The 20,801-nt window shown below is 39.5% G+C and overlaps 1 protein-coding gene and 1 long non-coding RNA gene across 2 annotated transcripts; both read right to left on the reverse strand.

The window, feature by feature from the left end:
• Positions 1–11,042: 11,042 nt before the first annotated feature.
• Positions 11,043–11,900, reverse strand: LOC121796821. Its single transcript, XM_042195600.1, has one exon. It carries the CDS (start codon positions 11,898–11,900, stop codon positions 11,043–11,045), a length of 858 nt encoding a protein of 285 aa, XP_042051534.1.
• Positions 11,901–12,080: 180 nt separating this feature from the next.
• On the reverse strand, positions 12,081–13,749 carry LOC121797311. Its single transcript, XR_006049819.1, has 2 exons — positions 12,486–13,749; positions 12,081–12,408 (listed from the first exon to the last, which is right to left on the reverse strand). It is a non-coding gene; the product is annotated as an uncharacterized LOC121797311 (long non-coding RNA).
• Between the last annotated feature and the right edge of the window lie 7,052 nt (positions 13,750–20,801).

The raw sequence follows: 20,801 nt of genomic DNA on the forward strand, positions 1-20,801 counted from the left end.
GATGTCAACAGGGGCTGATGTCAACAGGAGTGTACTAATTCTGTCAACGGAGTGTACAAATTCTGTCAACGGGGGTTGATGTCAACAGGGTGTACAAATTCTGTCAACGGGGGTGTACAAATTCTGATTGTTCGATGTCAAAGGAGTGTACACATTTGTAGGAAATGTTGACATTAGAAAAATCTCTTATATTAACCGTTGATTAATTGTATTAAGTGAGTAGGATTAAAGTTTGTATAGTTTGTATTATAGAGGGTTTGTAGTTTATCACACCCCTATATATATATATATATATATATATATATATATATATATATATATATATATATATAGGATTGTATTCAATGTCGAACTAATTTTAAAGACCGAACCAGAGACCAAATCACATCCCTCCATTGTTTTAATCTAACGGTCATATCGTATCAATTAGAATGAACTAATTGACGAAAGTAATGAACTATATATAATAAATAATGAACCAAAATATAAATATATATTAAAATACAATAGTAACAATATTTTCTAATATAATACAATAATAAATCATTCTAATGAATCAAATACACATTTTCGATGAATCGTTTTCAAAAGTGCCAAGTAGTTCGTTCGGTTTAGATGTTGAAAGCGCCGAGGGTGGTTGATTCAATGCAGGTACCTCTCTCTCTCTCTCTCTCTATATATATATATATATATATATATATAGAGGGGAGTGATCAATTGCTAATCACAAATTAAGACCAAATCTTAGTCATTAGATTAGGAGATCTAGTGGTTGAAATAATGCCACATGGATTATATTTTAAATTAAAAAATTATTAAATAAAATTAAAGAGTATTATTCTCAATTCTCTCTCATCAAAATCTTCTTAAAACTTTAAATGTACGTAACTCTCTCGATTTAAATTATTTTTTAGCACAAAATATATCATATGAAAGATAATATTATAAGGATTCCAACGAGATCTCAATTGCATATGTTTTGACGATGTTCGGGTGATGAAATTTGATAAATTATATTTCAATTTTTGTACATGTTGATAAGAAGATTTTATCAACAAATGTAAAAAAATCTCAATATAGTGTATGCAAAATCTCAATATAATGTAGGTAAAATATCATTAAAACTGGGTTGATATTTTTCTTGTACTTGTGTTGATATTCTCATGCCATATTGTTGATATTTGTAATACACTATGTTGATATAATAAACACCCACGAAAACACGAAAACTATCATATGATAACATAATGACGATATTATCCTTTTGTTGATATTTTGTCTACTAATTATTGAAATTTGTGAGCTTTAATCTCATCCACTCATTTTAAAATCTAAGGGTGTAGACTTAGTCTTAGTTTTGGATTATGGTATTATAAGCATTAGAAGGTGACCATATATATATATATATATATATAGGGTTTTGATCCATACAAAACCATTCTTAATACAAAAATGCAGAACCAAGCATACAAAAGTCATTTTTAGGTCATTGTAAGCTTATTTTTATGTCATTATAGTAAGGATGACATGAAATGATCTTAACATGACCTCAAACCCAAAGTTTATAATATGACCTAAAACTGCTTTACAATGACCCTCCGTGTTTTTGTTTATTTATTGACCATTGGATTGTCAAATCTCATGGTCAGGATTTGGTCTGGATTTTGTATTAAGATCAAGTTTTGTATTGATCATTTTCCTATATATATATATATATATATATATATATATATATATATATAGAGTCGTGATCATATGATAACCCCTAAATATCGTAATAACCCTATAACCAAATCTGGACCACACATATTTCTAATCATGCGGTTGAGATTCAAACTTAGATTTACTTCATAAAAAAAAGCACGGGGGTAAAACTGTCATTTCCCTCATTTAATTTCTGAATTTCGCCAAATATCACGTAGAATGATATGTTTATTGCATAGAATGATAGTTTTGCCGGATAGAATGATACTCTGAGTTGATAAAATGATACTTTTGATTGACTGATAAAATGATAGGTTTATTGCATAGAATGATAGTTTTACCGGATAGAATGATACTCTGAGTTGATAAAATGATACTTTTGACTGAGTGATAAAATGATAAAATGATAGGTTTATTGCATAGAATGATAATTTTGCCGGATAGAATGATACTCTAAGTTGATAAAATGATACTTTTGACTGACTGATAAAATGATAAAATGATATATGTTAGGTTTATTGCATATAATGATAGTTTTTCCGGATAGAATGATACTCTGAGTTGATAAAATGATAATTTTAGCTTATAAATGTTAGGTTTACTGCATAAAATGATAGTTTTGCCGGATAGAATGATACTTTCAGCCGATAGAATGATAGTTTTGCCGGGTAGAATGATACTTTCAGCCGATAGAATGATAGGTATTTTTGGTGTATAAAATGATATTTTTGTTTAATAAAATTATACTTTTACCTGATAAAATGATAATCTAAGCGAATAAAGTGACAATAACCTTATAAAAATGATACTCTGAGTTGATAAAATGATACGTTTACTGCTTTGTAGGTTTGTATATTATGTATTGTGCCTATTATATTAGGTTTATTGCATAGAATGATAGTTTTGTCGGATAGAATGATACTCTGAGTTGATAAAATGATACTTTTGACTGACTGATAAAATGATAAAATGATATATGTTAGGTTTATTGCATAGAATGATAGTTTTGCCGGATAGAATGATACTCTGAGTTGATAAAATGATACTTTTGACTGACTGGTAAAATAATATATGTTAGGTTTATTGAATAGAATGATAGTTTTGCCGGATAGAATGATACTCTGAGTTGATAAAATGATACGTTTACTGCTTTGTAGGTTTGTATATTATGTATTGTGCCTATTATATTAAGTTTATTGCATAGAATGATAGTTTTGTCGGATAGAATGATACTCTGAGTTGATAAAATGATACTTTTGACTGACTGATAAAATGATAAAATGATATATGTTAGGTTTATTGCATAGAATGATAGTTTTTCCGGATAGAATGATACTCTGAGTTGATAAAATGATACTTTTGACTGACTGATAAAATTATATATGTTAGGTTTATTGAATAGAATGATAGTTTTGCCGGATAGAATGATACTCTGAGTTGATAAAATGATACTTTTGACTGACTGATAAAATGATAAAATGAAAAAATGATATATGTTAGGTTTATTGCATAGAATGATAGTTTTACCGGATAGAATGATACTCTGAGTTGATAAAATGATACTTTTGACTAACTGATAAAATGATAAAATGATATATGTTAGGTTTATTGCATAGAAAGATAGTTTTGCCGGATAGAATGATACTTTGAGTTGATAAAATGATACTTTTGACAGACTGATAAAATGATAAAATGAGCGAAATTCAGAAATTAAATGAGCGAAATTTGGATACGTAAATTTTATCATGAGCGAAATGACATATTTACCCACGCGCTTTTTTTTATGAAGTAAATCTAAGTTTGAATCTAGACCACGTGATTTTAAAAATGTGTGGTCCAGATTTAGTTATAGGGTTATTACGGAAATTGGGGTTGTCATTATAATGCACCCCTATTTATATATATATATATATATATATATATATATATATAGGGTCAGGTTACTGATTTTCCTGCCCATTTTTCAACTTTTTTTTCTCAGGGCATGTTACAGATTTCCCTGCCCGTTTTGTTTTATAACTTTTTACTTAACATTTCCCGTGTTTCACAACCTATCTCCAACCCCAATCGGTGAGTTGTTCCACTCATGCCCTTGTTCACATGATATGAAAGTTTTGCTTCAAAGAATGGGAAAATTATGTATAGGCTCAACTTTGTTGACTAAGGGGTGTCTTTCCAATGAGGCAGGTCCAGTAGGTTCTATAGAATTAAGCTCAACTAGTTTCTCCTATTGCCTTTAGTTCTTACTATCCTATGTCATTTCCCCCTAAGCATCAAGTGACAGCCTCTCTATTTTTACTGTTTAGTAGAAAGTGTTCTACTCTAGGCTTTTAACTCACTTTTAGAAGGCTTCACAACTAGATCAAAGCAAGGCTTTTCTATCGTTCTTACTTCCTCCAAACTTTTTTTGATTTATTAAGGAAATATGTCTCACAAATTGACATGCATCCTCTCTTCAATCACTCTCACTAAGGGAATCTTGCTTTCTATCTCGCCAGTTTATACTTAAACACACAGATCCCTAAAAAAAATAAAAACAACCAAAAACAGAAATAGAAAAACTACACAATAAAAAAAGAACATATATACAGGTTTATACTGACTACACTGACTTCCCCCCTCTCACTTCAGTTTGGCTTGCCCTTAAGCTGGCCTAGTGAAGTGGAAAACATGGTAGGCAGTGTTTAGCACCTAAACAGAAAAACAATGAGACATAAAAACACAAATGGAACATGTATTTAACCCATTTAAATCAACAAACATATACGAAATAACCTTCTCACACTTAGACCAAGTATTGGGCTAAGTGGGAGAATGTCCAACACAGAAAAACAAACACATACCATATTTACAAAACTTCTCATACTTAGGCTAAGCAATGGACTAAGTGGGAGAAACACAGAAACAAGCAACTAAGCATGCAAAACACTTAACTGACACAGGTAAGTAAATAATAAAAAAACAAAAAAACGAAATGTAAAATTACTTGGTCACTGGGGTTAAATCAATTCTGTTTCTGGCTCCCTTGGGAGCCAGATTTCTGGGGCACTTGCTTCAGGCGGTCAACCTTCACTTTCTTCGGAACCGATGGGGTAGGTTCCTCTGTCTGCTTCTTAGCTGGCTTCGGAACATCTTTTTTTACTGGTATGGTGGTGGTGGGTTTTGTAGTTACTTCCTTCCTCTTCCTGTGTACTGGCGGGATCACTAGGTTCTTTCTGAACAAAGGAAGCTCCAGGGGCTAGTTGCTTAGGCTCTCCATTGGGTCTGGGAGGTGGAAGCTGCTGGACTGGGGGAAATATTTTCTCGATTGAGGCGACCAACCTCATCATCACATTGATGGCCTCATCTATCTGTGCATTGTGAACCTCCCGGGCCCCTTTGAGTCCCACGACAGTCGTGCTCATTGTGCTCCTCACTTCTCCGATTTCGTGCCTCGATTCCTCCCTATCGGTATCTGTCGGCATCTCAGCGTCCTCCGCCTTCACAGTTGCCACCTCAGGTTTCCCCACCTCGTAGAACTGAATTTCTGAGTTCTTCATTCGTAAAAGCCCTTTGTTGAAGAAAAACGTCAAGTTGAATAGCTATGGGGTATCACACATATGGAGGTGGTGAACAGACTTCGCTACTTTCATGATCACATTCCTTCGGGGTTAAGCGCCTACGAGGTGGCAGGTATAGAGGTGGCGGACGGTGTGGGTTGTCATCAGGTGGCAAACTTGGGCCAACCCATACCCGAGATGGACCTTCACTCCCTTTAACAAAGACCACATGAAGTAGAGTTCAGTGGTGGTGAGGGTTGCGTTTCCTTGACCCAGGAGATTATACACAAGGAAGACTTGCACTAGACAGAGGATGGGGTCGGTTATATGGATTCCCTTGGAGTGGCTTGTTTTAAATTGGCCTCCTCCTCTCTGAGCTATCAGTTCCCAGGCCTCTTGCATATCAAAGCCGAAGGTTTTCTTCGGGACGCCTATATTCCTTTCATTCCAAATCCCCTTCTCGTCTTCCTTTGGGGTAAACAGTCCCATCCGCATGGACCATTCTCTTATACTCATTATCATCTCTTCATTGAACATGCAGAAACTTATAGAGTCGGCATCAAGATCCATAGTGGACTTGAACTTGAAAGATGTGAAGAACTCCTTGGCCAAAGAGATGGGCACCTCCGTCATGCAATGGTCTAGCAGCCACTTGAATCCTATGGCGCTGATGTAGGATAGAAACTTCTCCTCCGACTCTATCTCTCGAAGGGATGGGCGGTGAAAGCGCTTCCCCGACTTTGCAAGCTTCCCCTTCGAAGCACGTCCTTCACAAGTCTTTGCCTTTATAGGGTCCTCAAAGTGGACCATTACTTCTAGCAGTTTTTCGTTACGAACACCTTCATCATTTCACAGATGGGCTCTTCTTCCTGGTGGTCCTCTGCCTCCTCATCCTTCTCTTCAATCTCCTCGATCTCCTCTGTTAGCTGGGCAAACGACACTCGGATTGGCTCTTGAGATGCTTCCTGGATCATCAATGTCGTGGAAGTTTGCATATGCTTGTTCTTCTGGGGTTTAGCCTCTTGCTTCCCCTTGCATTTTCTTTCTGCGGCATATCTCTTCTCCACGGCCTCAGGAGAGACCTCCTCTGTCTCTACTAGAGTCTCCTAGGCCTTGGGGACATCCTTCCCTGTCTCCTCCTCGCCATCCGAGGTGCCAAACCGTAGTTTCATTGCCCTCTTAGCAGCCATCATATCATCCAACTTTTTCGTACTCCCGGTGTTCCTTCTCGATGTTCTCTCATCGGCCGGTGTTTCCTCTTTCTCTGTCTCATCTTCCAACACCACTATTTCTTTCGACCCTTCATCGATCTCGGGTTCATCCACTTGCATCTCATCTATCCTTTCTGTCTCAAGATTTTCAGCCTCATCCTCGTTGGCCACTTCCTCTTCCCTCTCAACATCATCTTCCTCTACATCCTCAGTCTCATCCCCCTCAACATCCGCAGTCTCATCCCCCTCAACTTCCTCATCCCTGATTTCACTACCTTTCTCACCCTCATCTCCACTACCTTCCTCACCCTCGTTCCCACTACCCTCAATTTCATCATCCCCTGCTTTCTCAGCCTCAACTCCTTCAGATTCAACCCCATCTCTACCCTCTGTCTCACGACCCTGTTCATCCTCCTCTGCATGACTTTCACCATCCCCTGCCTCGACCCTTTCCTCCCCTGGAATCTCATCCGCGTGTTCTGCTGTAGGATTACTGGGTGGAATTGTAGATGCGATAATCTGGGGTTTGGGTTGGGTGGTTGGTAATATGGGTACGGGTTTTGATTTTAGGGTTTCAGGTGGAAATTGGGGATTTTCTTTATGTGCGGAGAGGGATTGAAACGTTGAAGTTTCTATTAGGGTTGTAGGTCGGGGAGGGACTATGATTGGGTTTAGACTAGAAGCAGCCTCTTCTTTCTGACATTCTGCTGCAATGCGAGTGAAGAAATCACTTGCCTTCTCACCGCGGCTGAACTTTTTCATCAACTCTCTCACGAGTTGCTATGGATCTGGTTCGTCGGTCGGTTGTTGGTTTGCGATGGCGGTTGTGGTTGAGGAAGTATTGCGGTCGCTGGCTTTTCTGACGTCTCGCCAGCCATCAATTTGGGTGGTTGGGGGTTCGTCCTCCATGCGGTGTGCTTCGGTGTTTGTTTCTCCATGGTAATTTGATCGTTGGTTGGTGGTGGTAGGTGTTGGTTTCGCCGGAAACTGACAATAAGAAAGTTAGGAATGGTGAGTTGTGGGTTTTTGAAAATTTGGTTGCGGGAGTTGTGAGAGAAAACAATTGTAGGGGGAGTTAATAAATTGAGGGAAGAAGTTGAGTTAAGGAAAATAAAATAAGGAAGGAATAAATCAGAAAAATAAGGAAAATAAAAGAAAAGGAAATAAAACAAAAACGAGGAAGAAGGACGGTTGCAGCATGACACAAGCAACCGTTCCATCACACCTCTTTTTTTTTCAAAATCTGGAATTTGAATTCAAACTCCCCCCTCTTTTTCGGTTAAAATTCTCCTCCTCTCATGATCTCATCCAACTCCTCCAACACTTAAACAAATAAATTTTTCCTACAAAGGCAAAATACCTGAGCAACTGGTTGCTATCCCAGATATGCTTGGTACTTCAAAAATATTTTTGGATTAAATTTTTTTCTTTGTTTGGATTTTTGTCAAGGAAAATTAGAGAAACATATTCACATTATGTACAAATTTTTTCGTTAAGTATTCTTGGGTGTATACTGGATTAGTTTAAAAATTTTCAAACTCTTTCCTATCTACCTGACCTAATAGTTTTCCAAAGAATACTTAGCAACCTGACCAGTTAAGCAATAATAGGGTGTATGTGAAGTGGAATTTCTTCCACCACGCATACTTCTGAATTATCCCTGAAAACCTTTACTCTAGGACCGGTCACAAGGAAAGAGTTAGAGTTAGGATCACTTCCCTGTAACTCCACTGCTCTGTTGGATCTCAATGCGATAATAGTAAAAGGGCCTGTCCATTTAGATTTAAGTTTCCCCGGCATCAATTTCAGTCTGGACTGGAACAAGAGCACCTTCTGACCAATTTGCAGTTCCTTTGTCCGGAGGTTTTTATCATGCCAAAGCTTTGTCTTCTCCTTATACCACATGGCAGAGTCATACGACTCCAGCCTCAGTTTTTCCAGCTCGTGCAGTTGAAACTTCCTCTCTTCCTCGCAACTTTGAGTCTTCATGTTCATTTCCTTAACCGCCCAATAGGCTCTATGCTCAATTCCGACAGGAAGATGGCACATCTTACCAAAAACAAGCCTGTAAGGTGACATGCCAATTGGGGTTTTGAAAGCAGACCTATAGGCCCAGAGGGTGTCTTCTAGTCGCGTGCTCCAATCTTTCCTCGAGGGGTTGACTGTCTTCTCCAATATACTTTTGATTTCCCTGTTCAAGATTTCTGCTTGCCCATTTAACTGTGGGTGGTAAGTAGTGGATAGCCTGTGGTGGACTCCATACTTTCTCATCAAAGCCTCGATAGTCCGGTTACAGAAATGGGTTCCTGATCAGAAATAATAGCCCTAGGGACTCCATACCGATTGAATATGTTGGATTTAAAAAACTTTGCCACCCCTTTGGATTCACATAACCTTGTAGCCTTTGCTTCTATCCACTTGGACATATAGTCCACTGCTACCAGAATGTAAGTATTACCATAAGACGATGGGAACGAGCCCATGAAATTCATTCCCCAAACGTCGAAAATCTCATACACTATCACGGGAACCTGCAGCATTTCATCCCTCGCAGAGATCCCCCGGTCTGTTGGCAGCGATTACAATTCTAACAAAACTCATAAGCATCTTTATTCAACGTAGGCCAATAAAATCCGCTGTCTAGAACTTTTCTGGCCATTTTCCTTGGGCCAAAATGTCCACTGCATGCCAGTGCATCGCAGTGGTTGAGTACATCCTTTTGTTCCCAATCAGGGATACATCTCCTAATCACTTGATCTGAACCCATCCGCCATAAGTAAGGGTCGTGCCAGAAATAATACTTCGCTTCGCTCTTGATTTTCATTCTCTGGGCCCGGGTGATTTCTGAGGAAGTCGGAAGCTCTCCTGTTACTATGTAATTAGCCAAATCTGCAAACCAGGGCTCTGCATCCAGTCTGCCCTTTCCCTTCGCTGACTCTCTTGGGCCGGTTAAGGCTAACACTATCGCCCAACTAATAGGTTTAGGAGATTCCCCTACAAAGTACAGATGTTCCTCTGGAAACGAGTCTGGTATGGCTTCTTCATTATCTCCCTGAAATATCCTACTTAGGTGATCAGCCACCTTGTTTTCAGTGTATCTCTTGTCTCTGACTTCTAATCGAATTCCTGAAGTAGTAACACCCAGCGGATCAATATCGGCTACATAATTGCTAGTCCTCGAGCAAAAAAAAACTAAAAGAAGACTTGGATTTAATGGGGCTTTAGACATCATCATCGTCTCAAAGAATACGGAATAAAAAAAACATATCACAATACAAATTCCATCAAGTTAAGCTGTCGAATGCACTTTTACTACTAACTCGTATATCACCTTGGATTCATGCTTCACTCGGGATGTATATATGTGTGTACATTCACCTCACTAAAAAGTGTATAAGATATCAAGTAGTCACTCAAATCAAGCAAAAATGCATGGTTTACCATAAGCTAGCTCAATGTCTAACCTCTCCTCTACCTCGTGTGACAATAAATCAAGAGTCCGAAAGGTCTTTTATTTAGGTTATACTGTAGGCTCTTTGGTAAGGTGAGGAAATATTTGGCTAAAGTGACTGAAATTCCCAAAACGTAAAATCCCAAGAAATCACAACAATCAACTTTTAACTTCAACCATTCTCAAAACACTTCTCGATAATAACTACACTTTGTCTAATTTCTTCCCAACTTCCAAAGACCTCAAATTATTCTCTATATACAATTTTTTTTTCTTTCTTCTTTTTTTCTTTTTCTTTTCCTTTTTTTCGTTCACGCCTCTTTTTTTTAAGTACAAACTCAACCAACTTTTTTTTTCAATTATACTCTCCCAACTCTTCTGTTCATATCTCAATAAATTTATAGTCTAGGATTCCCAACCCACTTGATTAGCTTGACAAAAGAAAAGGCTTAAGGCTCAAACTTGACTATCAAGGATGTTATATATTAAGGTTAGTGTTTAGGTAAAAATGAGGCTAACAACGATGGCCTAACATCTTCTCCTATCTTTAAGGTCACTATGTAGACTCAAGAAGACTAGGAGCAAGTTCTACAAACATATGCACAATTGATGATAAAACGCACATGAAAGAATTGAAGGCTCAAAAATCTCACTTGGGTAAATAGCATGAATCACGACAAACAAGCAATTCGTTGCTCATGCACCCTATTACTCAAACTCTCAAGTCAATGGTCAAGTGATAGCTCAAAATGGATGATTCTTTTTATCATAGACGACTAGTCTTCACCCCAATTACTATCAAAAAAATTTTCAATTCAAGACAAAACATTTCTATCCTAAAACAAAATAAAAAAAGCAACAAAAGACAACTAATCAATCTAAAGTAAAAATAAAGCAATAAGATAAGTACCTCATTAGTGTCCCTATCCACCATATCATCCCCCAAACTTATTCAAAGCTATGCAAAGAATAAGTTTGAAAAGTTGGTGGAGAAGGGAGACTTACATGGTATGCAAGCAACACAAAACACACCAAAAACAAACTGAGACGATAAAATTAAAAGTTACCTACTATGGGTTACCTCCCCTACAGTGCCTTTGGTTATCGTCGTTGGCTCGAAGTCCTCCATGAGCTGCATCATGTCACGCCATAACTGGTGGTGTTAGACTTTCTGTCAATCTTGGAAGCATATGATCTAGCCAATCTCTTCTTCCACCAAGTATTTTTCAGAGCACCATCAGAAATTTTGGTTTCCACTTTAGGTGAATTTTCAGCTTTTGTTTTCTTCTCCTTCACTTTAGGATTTAATGCAGTCTCTTCTTTAGAACTTGATCCACCACATGAACCAAACATCCACTGCGGCAAAGAAAAATCCCCAAATGTGGACCCAATTTCTTGTGCCTTTTGAACCTCTACAACATGCACAACTTTGCACTCCTTCTTCATAACAAGTTCCTCTTCCTCACGACTCTTCATAGCATTGTAGATAGATAAGATGTGGCGTTTGTTGCCCATATGAAGAGTGAGCTCTCCCTTTGCTATATCTATCAATACTTTTCTCGTTGCAAGGAATGGACGCCCAAGGATAAGTGGTACATTCATGCCTTCTTCCATATCCAACACTACAAAATCGACGGGAAATATGAAGTCGTGTACCATCACAAGATTGTCCTCAACAATTCCTTTAGGATAGGTGACGGTTCTATCTGCCATCGGCAGTGTGATTGTTGTCGGCTTGAGAGTGCCGATCTTCATCTTTCTGAAAAATGATAATGGCATCAAATTTATGCTCGCCCCCAGATCACAAAGTGCCTTTGTCTGTCTGTTATTTCCAATGACGCATGAGATGTTGAAACTGCCAGGATCTTTAAGCTTGGCTGGTAGCTTTTTCTGAATTATGGCACTACAGTTTTCAGATATGTTCACCGTCTCATAGTCAGTCCACCTATTCTTCTTGGATAGCACATCTTTTAGGAACTTTGCATATGTAGGCATTTCTTGAAGTGCCTCCTCCAATGGAATATTCAAGTTAACCTTCCTAAAGATGTCTAAGAACCTTGAAAACTGAGCATCTGTCTTCTTCTTCTGAACACGTTGAGGATAAGTGATCCTCACTTCAGCTGGTGTAATAGCCGAGATCTAATTTCTCGGAAAGTATGAAATAAATACTGGAAATTTAAAGAAAGAAAGATGAAAGAGTATTTATTTATGTTCTTGAGTAATCAAAACATAGTATTTTGAATTTCCAAGCTAAGTATAAGTTTACAAGATGCTTGATGAAAATAGAAGAAGAATGATACACACTAAATTTTAGAAGTAATTCTATACATTTTGTTTGAAAGGAGAGAAAGCTTGGAAAAGAACAAGAGAGAAGACTCAATTCTATTACAAGTAGAAATGCTAAGTCTCGGCCTCTTCCTTATGCCCGAATTTCGGCCCGGCTTCGACAGCCTGTTGAGATCAGAACATCAAGGTGGCAGCCGGACATGATGGGTCCTTATTCCTACAAAATAAACAACCAAACAAAGCATGTGAAATATTCAAAATTAGCAATAAGCCAAGGAAGGATAAGAGGGGTACCATCCCTGCCCTTTCCCAGCCTTAACCGCAGGCTGCAATGGGGCAAATGAGCCTGCAATGTCTGCCTTCCAGCTGCAACAAACTGCAGAGCTGCAGTAACAATCTTTGCCCCTTTCTTGAGTACCTTCCACAGCAACCAAGTCATTTAATAGCTAAAGCACTAAGCTCCACATACACCCAAATGCAGTTAAAATGGCAGCAAGATAAAACAAGAATAAGGCAGCCCAGATCTGAATATACGAGTACACTCTCACAACCAACAAAAATGTCCCTGCAAGAGGATAAGAGTTGCAGATTTTGCAGTTACCAAATCACCTATAAAGACCCCTCCTTACCACCCTCAATCTTCTCTTACACCACATCAAAAATTCAGCATATTTCTGTTCTGTGAGGACCGGGAACTAAGCAGCAAAGGGGGAGTTCATCCACACTTTTCATAGCTCCACAACAGGTAATCAAAATACTCCCATCTTGCATCACATTAGAACCTCATGCTAAAAGAACTTAAAAGCTTTAGGATTTCCAAATCACACAACTTGGAACAAGAAATATCATATGATTTCTTTTAGCCCAAGATCAGTAATAAATTATCATGACTACCAACGAAGAACAAAGCTTTAGCACCACATAGCTACTGCCCAAAATTCACAATCAATCAAACTAAGTGTGTTAAGGCAAAAAGAACTTAGCTTTAGGGCCGGAAGGGCTGCCCAATGACTACCGGTGACGGCGAGGCCATGAAGGCAGCCACACGGACTCATCGGGGCAGTAATGACACTTGACATCGGTGAAGCAGTAGCTGCTCGTGCAAGGCATCAGCAGGAGCAGAGGATGAGAAAGGGGCTCTCAAACTCGAACCCGACAGACGGGGCGTCATCGTTGTAGCTTCAATCAGTGGCGACGACTCTGTTTTCACCAAGAAGCAGTGGTAGAGAGCCGACGCTGTTGTGAGCACAAAGGACAAACGGAGCCTCGCAGCCGACGAGTGAGGAGCAAGGGCTGATAGAACCAAGTGGTAGGAGCCGATGATGGCGGCTCTAAACTGACGGCAGAGCACCGACTTCTAGGTCTCGAACCAACAGCGACGGCAGACCGACGGCGTTACCTCATCCATAGATCCTCGCGTCGGCGCTGAATTGCTGGAAGCAGTGACACCGGCGACGATCGGCGCAGCGGTGAAATTTGCCGAGAAGAAAGGGGAAAATGGAGAAGTTAGGGATTGGGATTCAATTTGGGGAAATTCATTTGGAAAAGAGAAGAGGGAGCCGATGGGTGGGCCAAATGTATAATTCAATTTGGACCATTTTATAATCTGGGCCTTGGAGTATTTTGAATTGGACCATAGCCAATTTAATTAAACTTGGGCTCCTTGTGTAAAAATAAAGAGAAAGAAGAGAAAAGAAATTAAAACGGACCACTACCAGTTAAAAACAAGTCGGGCCTGATATCAATTTCCTCGGGCCGCAGAGGTTAAATATTATTGGGCCACTTCCCATAACAGAATTTAATCCATGGGATTTGAGTTCCCTAAGCCACGGAAGAAAAGAAATTTATTAAGTCGTGTTGAAATAGTATTCAGTAAATGACTAGACGAGAATTTTATTAGCCAAGTAAGTATTTCAAAATACTTAAGGAAATAATCCGGGAATATTATACCCGAGCAGTTCGGCAAGACTCCAAGTAAATTAAATCGTTGATTTAATTAAAGATTTAAGACTCCTAAATTATAGAAGACAAGAAGCAAAATAGTAAGCACACGCTTAGGCATGCATACATGCAAGATAAATAATTACATAAAGCCTAATTTAAGTATATTATTTTTATAAAGGAATGTCGTCGCACAACGAGTAATCCCAAGTCAGGAAGCGCCCATTTGAAAGAGTTAAGCAGACGAGGTGGACTTTCTTTTCTTTTTTTAAAGCGTGTTTTATGTGAAAACATGATTATTTGAATGAGTTGTCATGCCATGTTTTGTTTTATGATTGCCTATCTGTTGGCTATGCCAGCCAATTAAATCGAATTCGGGTCCCAGTAGGTCAGTAAATCCTACTCAGACTAGTGTACACATAAGGACCGTGAGCTAGCGCCAGGTTGGCCGGTCCAGGGGTCGAGAGCTAGCGCCAGGTTGGCCGGCCCAGTGATCGTGGAATGTGGCCACATTCCCGATTCACGCATTGAGATATGGTATATCATCAGAAGTTTAAAAGACTGCAGTCTATTTTCAGAAAGAAATAACAGATTTTAGTGACCAGGACTTGTTTTCAGAAAAACCCCGCGTTCACTCAGCTTGGCTGACAACTAAAAGAAAATAGTTTTCGGCATAAGTCCACTGAGTATATCAAGTACTCAGCCCTGCATATTGTTTTCCTTAATGTGCAGGTTGATCGGTCAAGGCAGAGGAGGTGTTGGGACAAAAGACTAAATAAGTAGAAGGATAGCTGGTGTAGTATGTCTTCATACATATTACATCAGTCTTGGTACTCTTGCGTTGCGTAAACTTAGACTTGTTTTTGTAAAGACAATGTCCCAGATTTCACTCTGATTCAGTACTATGTAATCTTTAGCACATTCAGACAATGTTTCCTTGAATTAAGTTATATTCATGATGAGTTGAGACAGCTTCAGTAAGTTTTAGTCGCGATATAGCTACACTTTCTTTGACTAGGGAGATGTGGTCGTGACAGCTGGACTATGAGTTGTAGGTGGCATAGGTGAATGTATAGTCGTTTTTCTCCTTAGGTGGAGTTGAAATCTGCACAATCTCATTTTCTTCAACCAATTCCTTCTCTTCAGCTCTCTTTTCTGCTACTCTATCCTCATTTTCGGATGGCATTGGAGGTCCCTCATAGCTTGTTCCACTCCTCAGATGTATAGCTTTGCAATCCTTGGGATTGATGATAGTATTTGATGGAAATTTTCCCGATTGAGTATTAGCACTCACAGTTTGGGAAATCTGGCTGATCTGTATGTCAATATTCTTCAGATGAGTGGCCATTCCTTGCACGTCTGATTTAACTTTCTCCATCCTTTGGTTGTTCTGTTCCGTGACCTTGTTAGTCTGAATCATGAAGGACTTGAGTATGTCCTATGTGGTCATGTTCTTTTGATCATTAACCATTCCATCAGTAACTGTGAACCCCTGAGGTGGTTGCAGAGCATTATTGGGGTTCCCATAAGAGAGGTTGGGATGCCCCATGTTCCATGTTCCTGTACTGATTATAACCTCCACCCTGATAGTTAGGGCGTTTGTTATTATAGTACCTGTTGTTGCCCCCTTGTTGCACGTAGTTCACGTCTTCTACACCTCTTTGGGGTCCTTGAGAGGGCTGCCCCATCGCCATGCAGTCAAATTTCATTGTAAGAGCATCCAACTTGTCGGATAAGGTGCTTATTGGATCATGATCTGTAGTGGAAGCCACCCTATGCACCTTATTCCTCTCATTACTCCATCCTTCATCATTATAGGCGAGCTCCTCAATCACTTCCATAGCTTCATTCACTCCTTTCTTGAGAAGATTTCCACCTGAGCTCAAATTCAACTCCCGTTGTGCTTCAGGTTCGATGCTCCTGCGCGGGTGGGCGAAGAAGTGTGAATTTTCTGCGTGAGCCTCCTATATGCGCTCCTCTTCCGGTTCGATGCTTCGATCTCAGAGTCGAAAGGTTCTAGAGGAAAGCCTTTAGAACGTGTGTGCATACACCTGAACACGAAACACAAATGTGAAACTCAAAAAATTAAAAGAAAAATATAGAAGTAAAATCTAAAGTAGTAATCTTGATTATTATCACGATATTAAGCTATATAACACAAAAATTGTCCCTGGCAACGGCGCCAAAAACATGACTAAACTTTATTTTACCCAATTAATACCTGCAAGTGTACGGGGTTATTGTAGCATTTAGCAAGCAAGAGTATATCGTATCCCACAGAGACAATTAAGTGTATACCTAAGTACCACGAATAAATTTCAACTACTATCTAGACAATCAGGAAATTTTGGGTTTTGAAACTACCAACTACTAAAAGCATATAAATTCAGAGATTAAATTAAAACACTTAAACAAGAAAACAATTAAGCAAGTTATATAAGATGATGGAGAAATATGCAGAATTCCGGGATTCGATGCGCAACTCATAGTCTAACCAATTGAAATAGATTTACCATTTAAAGTCTCCAGAATTGTTGAATCAATCACGATTGTAGATTAAACCCCCTCCTGAGGTGAGAAATCCATAGATTAGGTGTAATAATTGAAGTCCCCTTCTAATTCTTAGAACTAACTCCTAACAGTTTGATTAGATTAATGATCCCACTCAAAATCTCAACTCTCCCGAGTTCTATTGAATTAAGGTGTGAATTATTCCTCTTTCAAGATTAAATATTTCATCTCCTAATTACTCTAAGAAACACTAACACTCCCAATTGGTGATCAAGCAATTGATAGGAAAAAGCACAAGAATAATTCAAACAATTGCAAGAGCAAGATAAACCGAAATCAATTGGATTAAAACTATGAATAAATGCATCTTCACCAAGAATTCTACATGAAAGGTGCTTAGCTACTCATGTTCATGGTAGAAAACAAATCAAAACTAAGAAAAACAATGGAATTCATGATACGAATTACAATTGGCGGAGGAATTGAAGCTTGAATCTTCAATCGTCTTCCAAGAGTTCTTCGGAGAGAGGGAGAAGTGTGTTTGGCGGTAAGTGTGGAATAGATTGAACCCTAGGCTTTTTCTCCTTTTAATCCCCATCAAAAATCGCATTTTTGGCATAAAAATAAGCCAAAACAACGTACCTGGAATTATAAAGGGTAAAAATCACCCGGCCAGGTGATGATTTTCGACTAGTTTCTGACCTTCCAGCGCTCAATTTGCGACACCCGGCCGGGTGGAATTATAGGGTAACAATTCACCCGACCGCGTGAGATTTTCTAGACAGCGCAGTGCTTGTAAAACGGCCATAAATTCTTCTACAGAGCTCCGATTGAGGTGTTTAAGATACCTACGCGAAGCTCTTTCGAAGACGAAGAGAATGTTCTGCATTGGGGGTTGATTGGAATTCAAAATCTCCAGTAAAATTGTCTCAAACCAAGGCTGCTGCACATCCACCTATTTTGCACCTTTTTCTACACATTCTTAACAAAATGGTCAACATACCAACATAATAGAGAAGTAGATATAAACACGCCTAATAATAGATGATATATGATCAAATTCATACAAAACCACCCTCTAAAACCATGTAAAATCCAAGTATGTCACACTATCGCCCAACTAATAGATCTAGGAGATTCGCCTACAAAGTACAGATGTTCCTCTGGAAACGCGTCTGGTATGGCTTCTTCATTATCTCCCAGAAATATCCTACTTAGGTGATCAACCACCTTGTTCTCAGTGTATCTCTTGTCTCTGACTTCCAATCGAATTCCTGAAGTAGTAACACCCAGCGGATCAATATCAGCTTAGACTCTTTCTTAGGTATTAGATACTTTATAGCCGTATGATCTGTGAACACGGTCACCTTTGACCCTAGCAGATATGGTCGGAATTTCTCGAACAAGTAAACTACAACTAGCATCTCATTTTCCGTAGTGTCGTAATTCTTCTGGGCCTGGTTGAGAGTCTTTGAGGCATAAAAAATGACATAACTTTTCCCATCGATCTTCTGGCCCATGACTGCTCCAACTGCGAAGTCACTCCGTCGCACATTACCTCGAAGAGAGTAATTCCAGTTGGGCGAGCGGATTATTGGGCTGAGATTAGTCGATCCTTCAAATTCCACCTCATTCTGGAGAAGTCTCGTCAAGGGTTGTGCAATCTTTGCGAAGTCTTTTATTAACCTCCTGTAGAATTCAGCATGGCCTAGGAAACCTCGAATTTCTTTTTGATTGGTCAGGTAGGGCAGTTTGGAAATAACATCGACCTTTGCTTGATCCACTTCTATGCCCTTCTCTAACACCACATGTCCTAGCACTATTCCCTTTGTGACCATAAAGTGACACTTCTCGAAATTCAAAGCTAGGTTTTTCTTGCGGCACCTTTCCAACACAACATCCAGATGGTGTAGACACCCCTCGAAAGAATCGCCATATGCTGTAAAATCATCCATAAAAATCTCGATGCAGTCTTCCAACAGGTCTGAGAAGATACTCATCATGCACCGCTGAAATGTTCCTGGGGCGTTGCACAGCCCAAAAGGCATCCTTCGGTAAGCGTATGTGCCAAAAGAACATGTGAACGTAGTTTTATCTTGATCCTCGGGGTTTACATTGATCTAAAAATATCCGTTATACCCGTCGATGAAACAAAAATACTTCTTCCCTGCTAATCTCTCCAGCATCTGGTCGATGAACGATAGTGGAAAGTGATCTTTACGTGTCGCAACGTTTAGCTTCCTGTAGTCGATGCACATGCATCATCCCGTTACCAACCTTGTGGGTACTAGCTCATTCCGATCATTGGTGATTACCTGAATTCCGGATTTTTTGTGTACCATGTGTACCGGGCTAACACATTCACTGTCTGGGATCGAGGAGATAATTCCTAGGGACAGTAGCTTCAACACTTCCTTCAAGACTTCTTCTCTCATGTTGGAATTTAATTTCCTATGAGGATCTCGGTGAGCCTTGACCATCCTCAAGGCGGATGTGATGCATACATAAGTCGGGGCTAATCCCTACCAGGTCTGACAAGGTCCACCCGATTGCCTTCTGGTTCCTCCCCAAAACTTCTAACAATTTGCCTTCCTGCTCCCCGATCAGTTTACTGTTGATGATAACAGGTAGAGATTCGCCATCTCCCACATTGGCGTATTTCAAACCTGGGGGTAGAGTTTTCAGCTCTTTTTTAGGTGGGGGTACTTCAAGTGGGAACAGATTCCTTTCCATGTTTGTTTTGGTCAATTCGTCTATCTCTGACAACTTTTCCACACTGGCCAGATGAGCAAACCCACTAGACCCAACAGATGTCGGCTTTTTACAAAATTCCATAATTGTTGTCGCGATCTCCTCATCTGTCAGCTCTCGAGTCTTCAATTCACACCATCCTGCTACTTACTTTTCGAGGGAGTTGATTATCTCTGAATTATCAATTTGTTCCTGCATGAGTTCGGTCTCAAGATACTCCTAGACCAGGGAGTTAATCACATCTAAGGAGTGAAGGTTCTCCACATCCATGGATTTTTTCATGGCTTCATCAATGTTGAAAGTAAATTTTTCCCCATGATAGTGCATACAAATGGTTCCATCAAACACATCAATTATCGTTTTCGCTGTTCTTAGGAACGGTCTACCCAGGAGTACTCCCCTAGACTCAGCAGATTCATTCTCGCTCATGCAGATCACATGAAAGTCAGCAGGGTATAAAAATTCATGCACTTTGACTATTACGTTTTCCAACACCCCTTCTGGACTTATACATGATCTATCAGCCAACTGGAAAACTACTTTAGTGTCAACTAACCTTACTCCTACCAATTTATTGTAAACTGAAAGAGGTAACACATTGATGGATGCACCTAGTTCACGCATTGCATGCTCAACTTTCACGTCACCAATTGAAATAGGTACGGTTAACATACCTGGGTCGGTCTGCTTTGACGGCAACCTCCTCTTTTGTATCACTGTTGAATCGCTCTCCCCAATCACAATTTTCTCATCTGATTTGGTCTTCCCAACAATAAATTCCTTGACGAACTTGCTGAAAGGGGGCAGTTTCAGAGCTTGCAGGAATGGTAAGTTAATTTCCAATGTCCCAAAAATTTCCATGAAATCCACGTGATCTTCTTTCTTTTTCTTGACTTCTCCCCTGTAGGGGAATGGTTTTCCCAGCCTGACTACATTGCTAGGAGCTCCTTTGGATGACTCTCCAACACCCTGCCTTGTTTACAGCTTTTTAGTAGTGCGCCTATTTATGCCAGTGGTCCCGAGTTACTTTTACCTTCCCATCTTTAGTTTAGTTGATCAAGTCAGCATGTTTCTTAGTTCGGATTTTGTCTAGTTTTAGTTGATCCCTCTAGCTTAGTAAGTTGATAAGTTCTTGTTTCTTAGTTTAAACTTAACCCACTGGAAAGCGTGACCGCAGCCAACCTCCCAATGTCCCAAACACAACTCAACTCGTCTCTGTCCCTGAGGGATTCGACTCTTACTTCCATTTACTAGTCTATAGTATTGTGGGTTAAGGTCTTGAAGGTCCTAAGTCTCTTCGTTTGCATACCAACGACCAGATAGTAGCCAGCTTGATCCATTGACTGTCTAGCCTGATCAAGTGCGTGACCTCTATGTGATTTATTTGATTTGCATTGTGAACTCTGA

The sequence above is a fragment of the Salvia splendens genome, chromosome 3 (genome assembly GCF_004379255.2).
Source record: "Salvia splendens isolate huo1 chromosome 3, SspV2, whole genome shotgun sequence".
In the NCBI taxonomy this organism is placed as follows: Eukaryota; Viridiplantae; Streptophyta; class Magnoliopsida; order Lamiales; family Lamiaceae; genus Salvia; species Salvia splendens.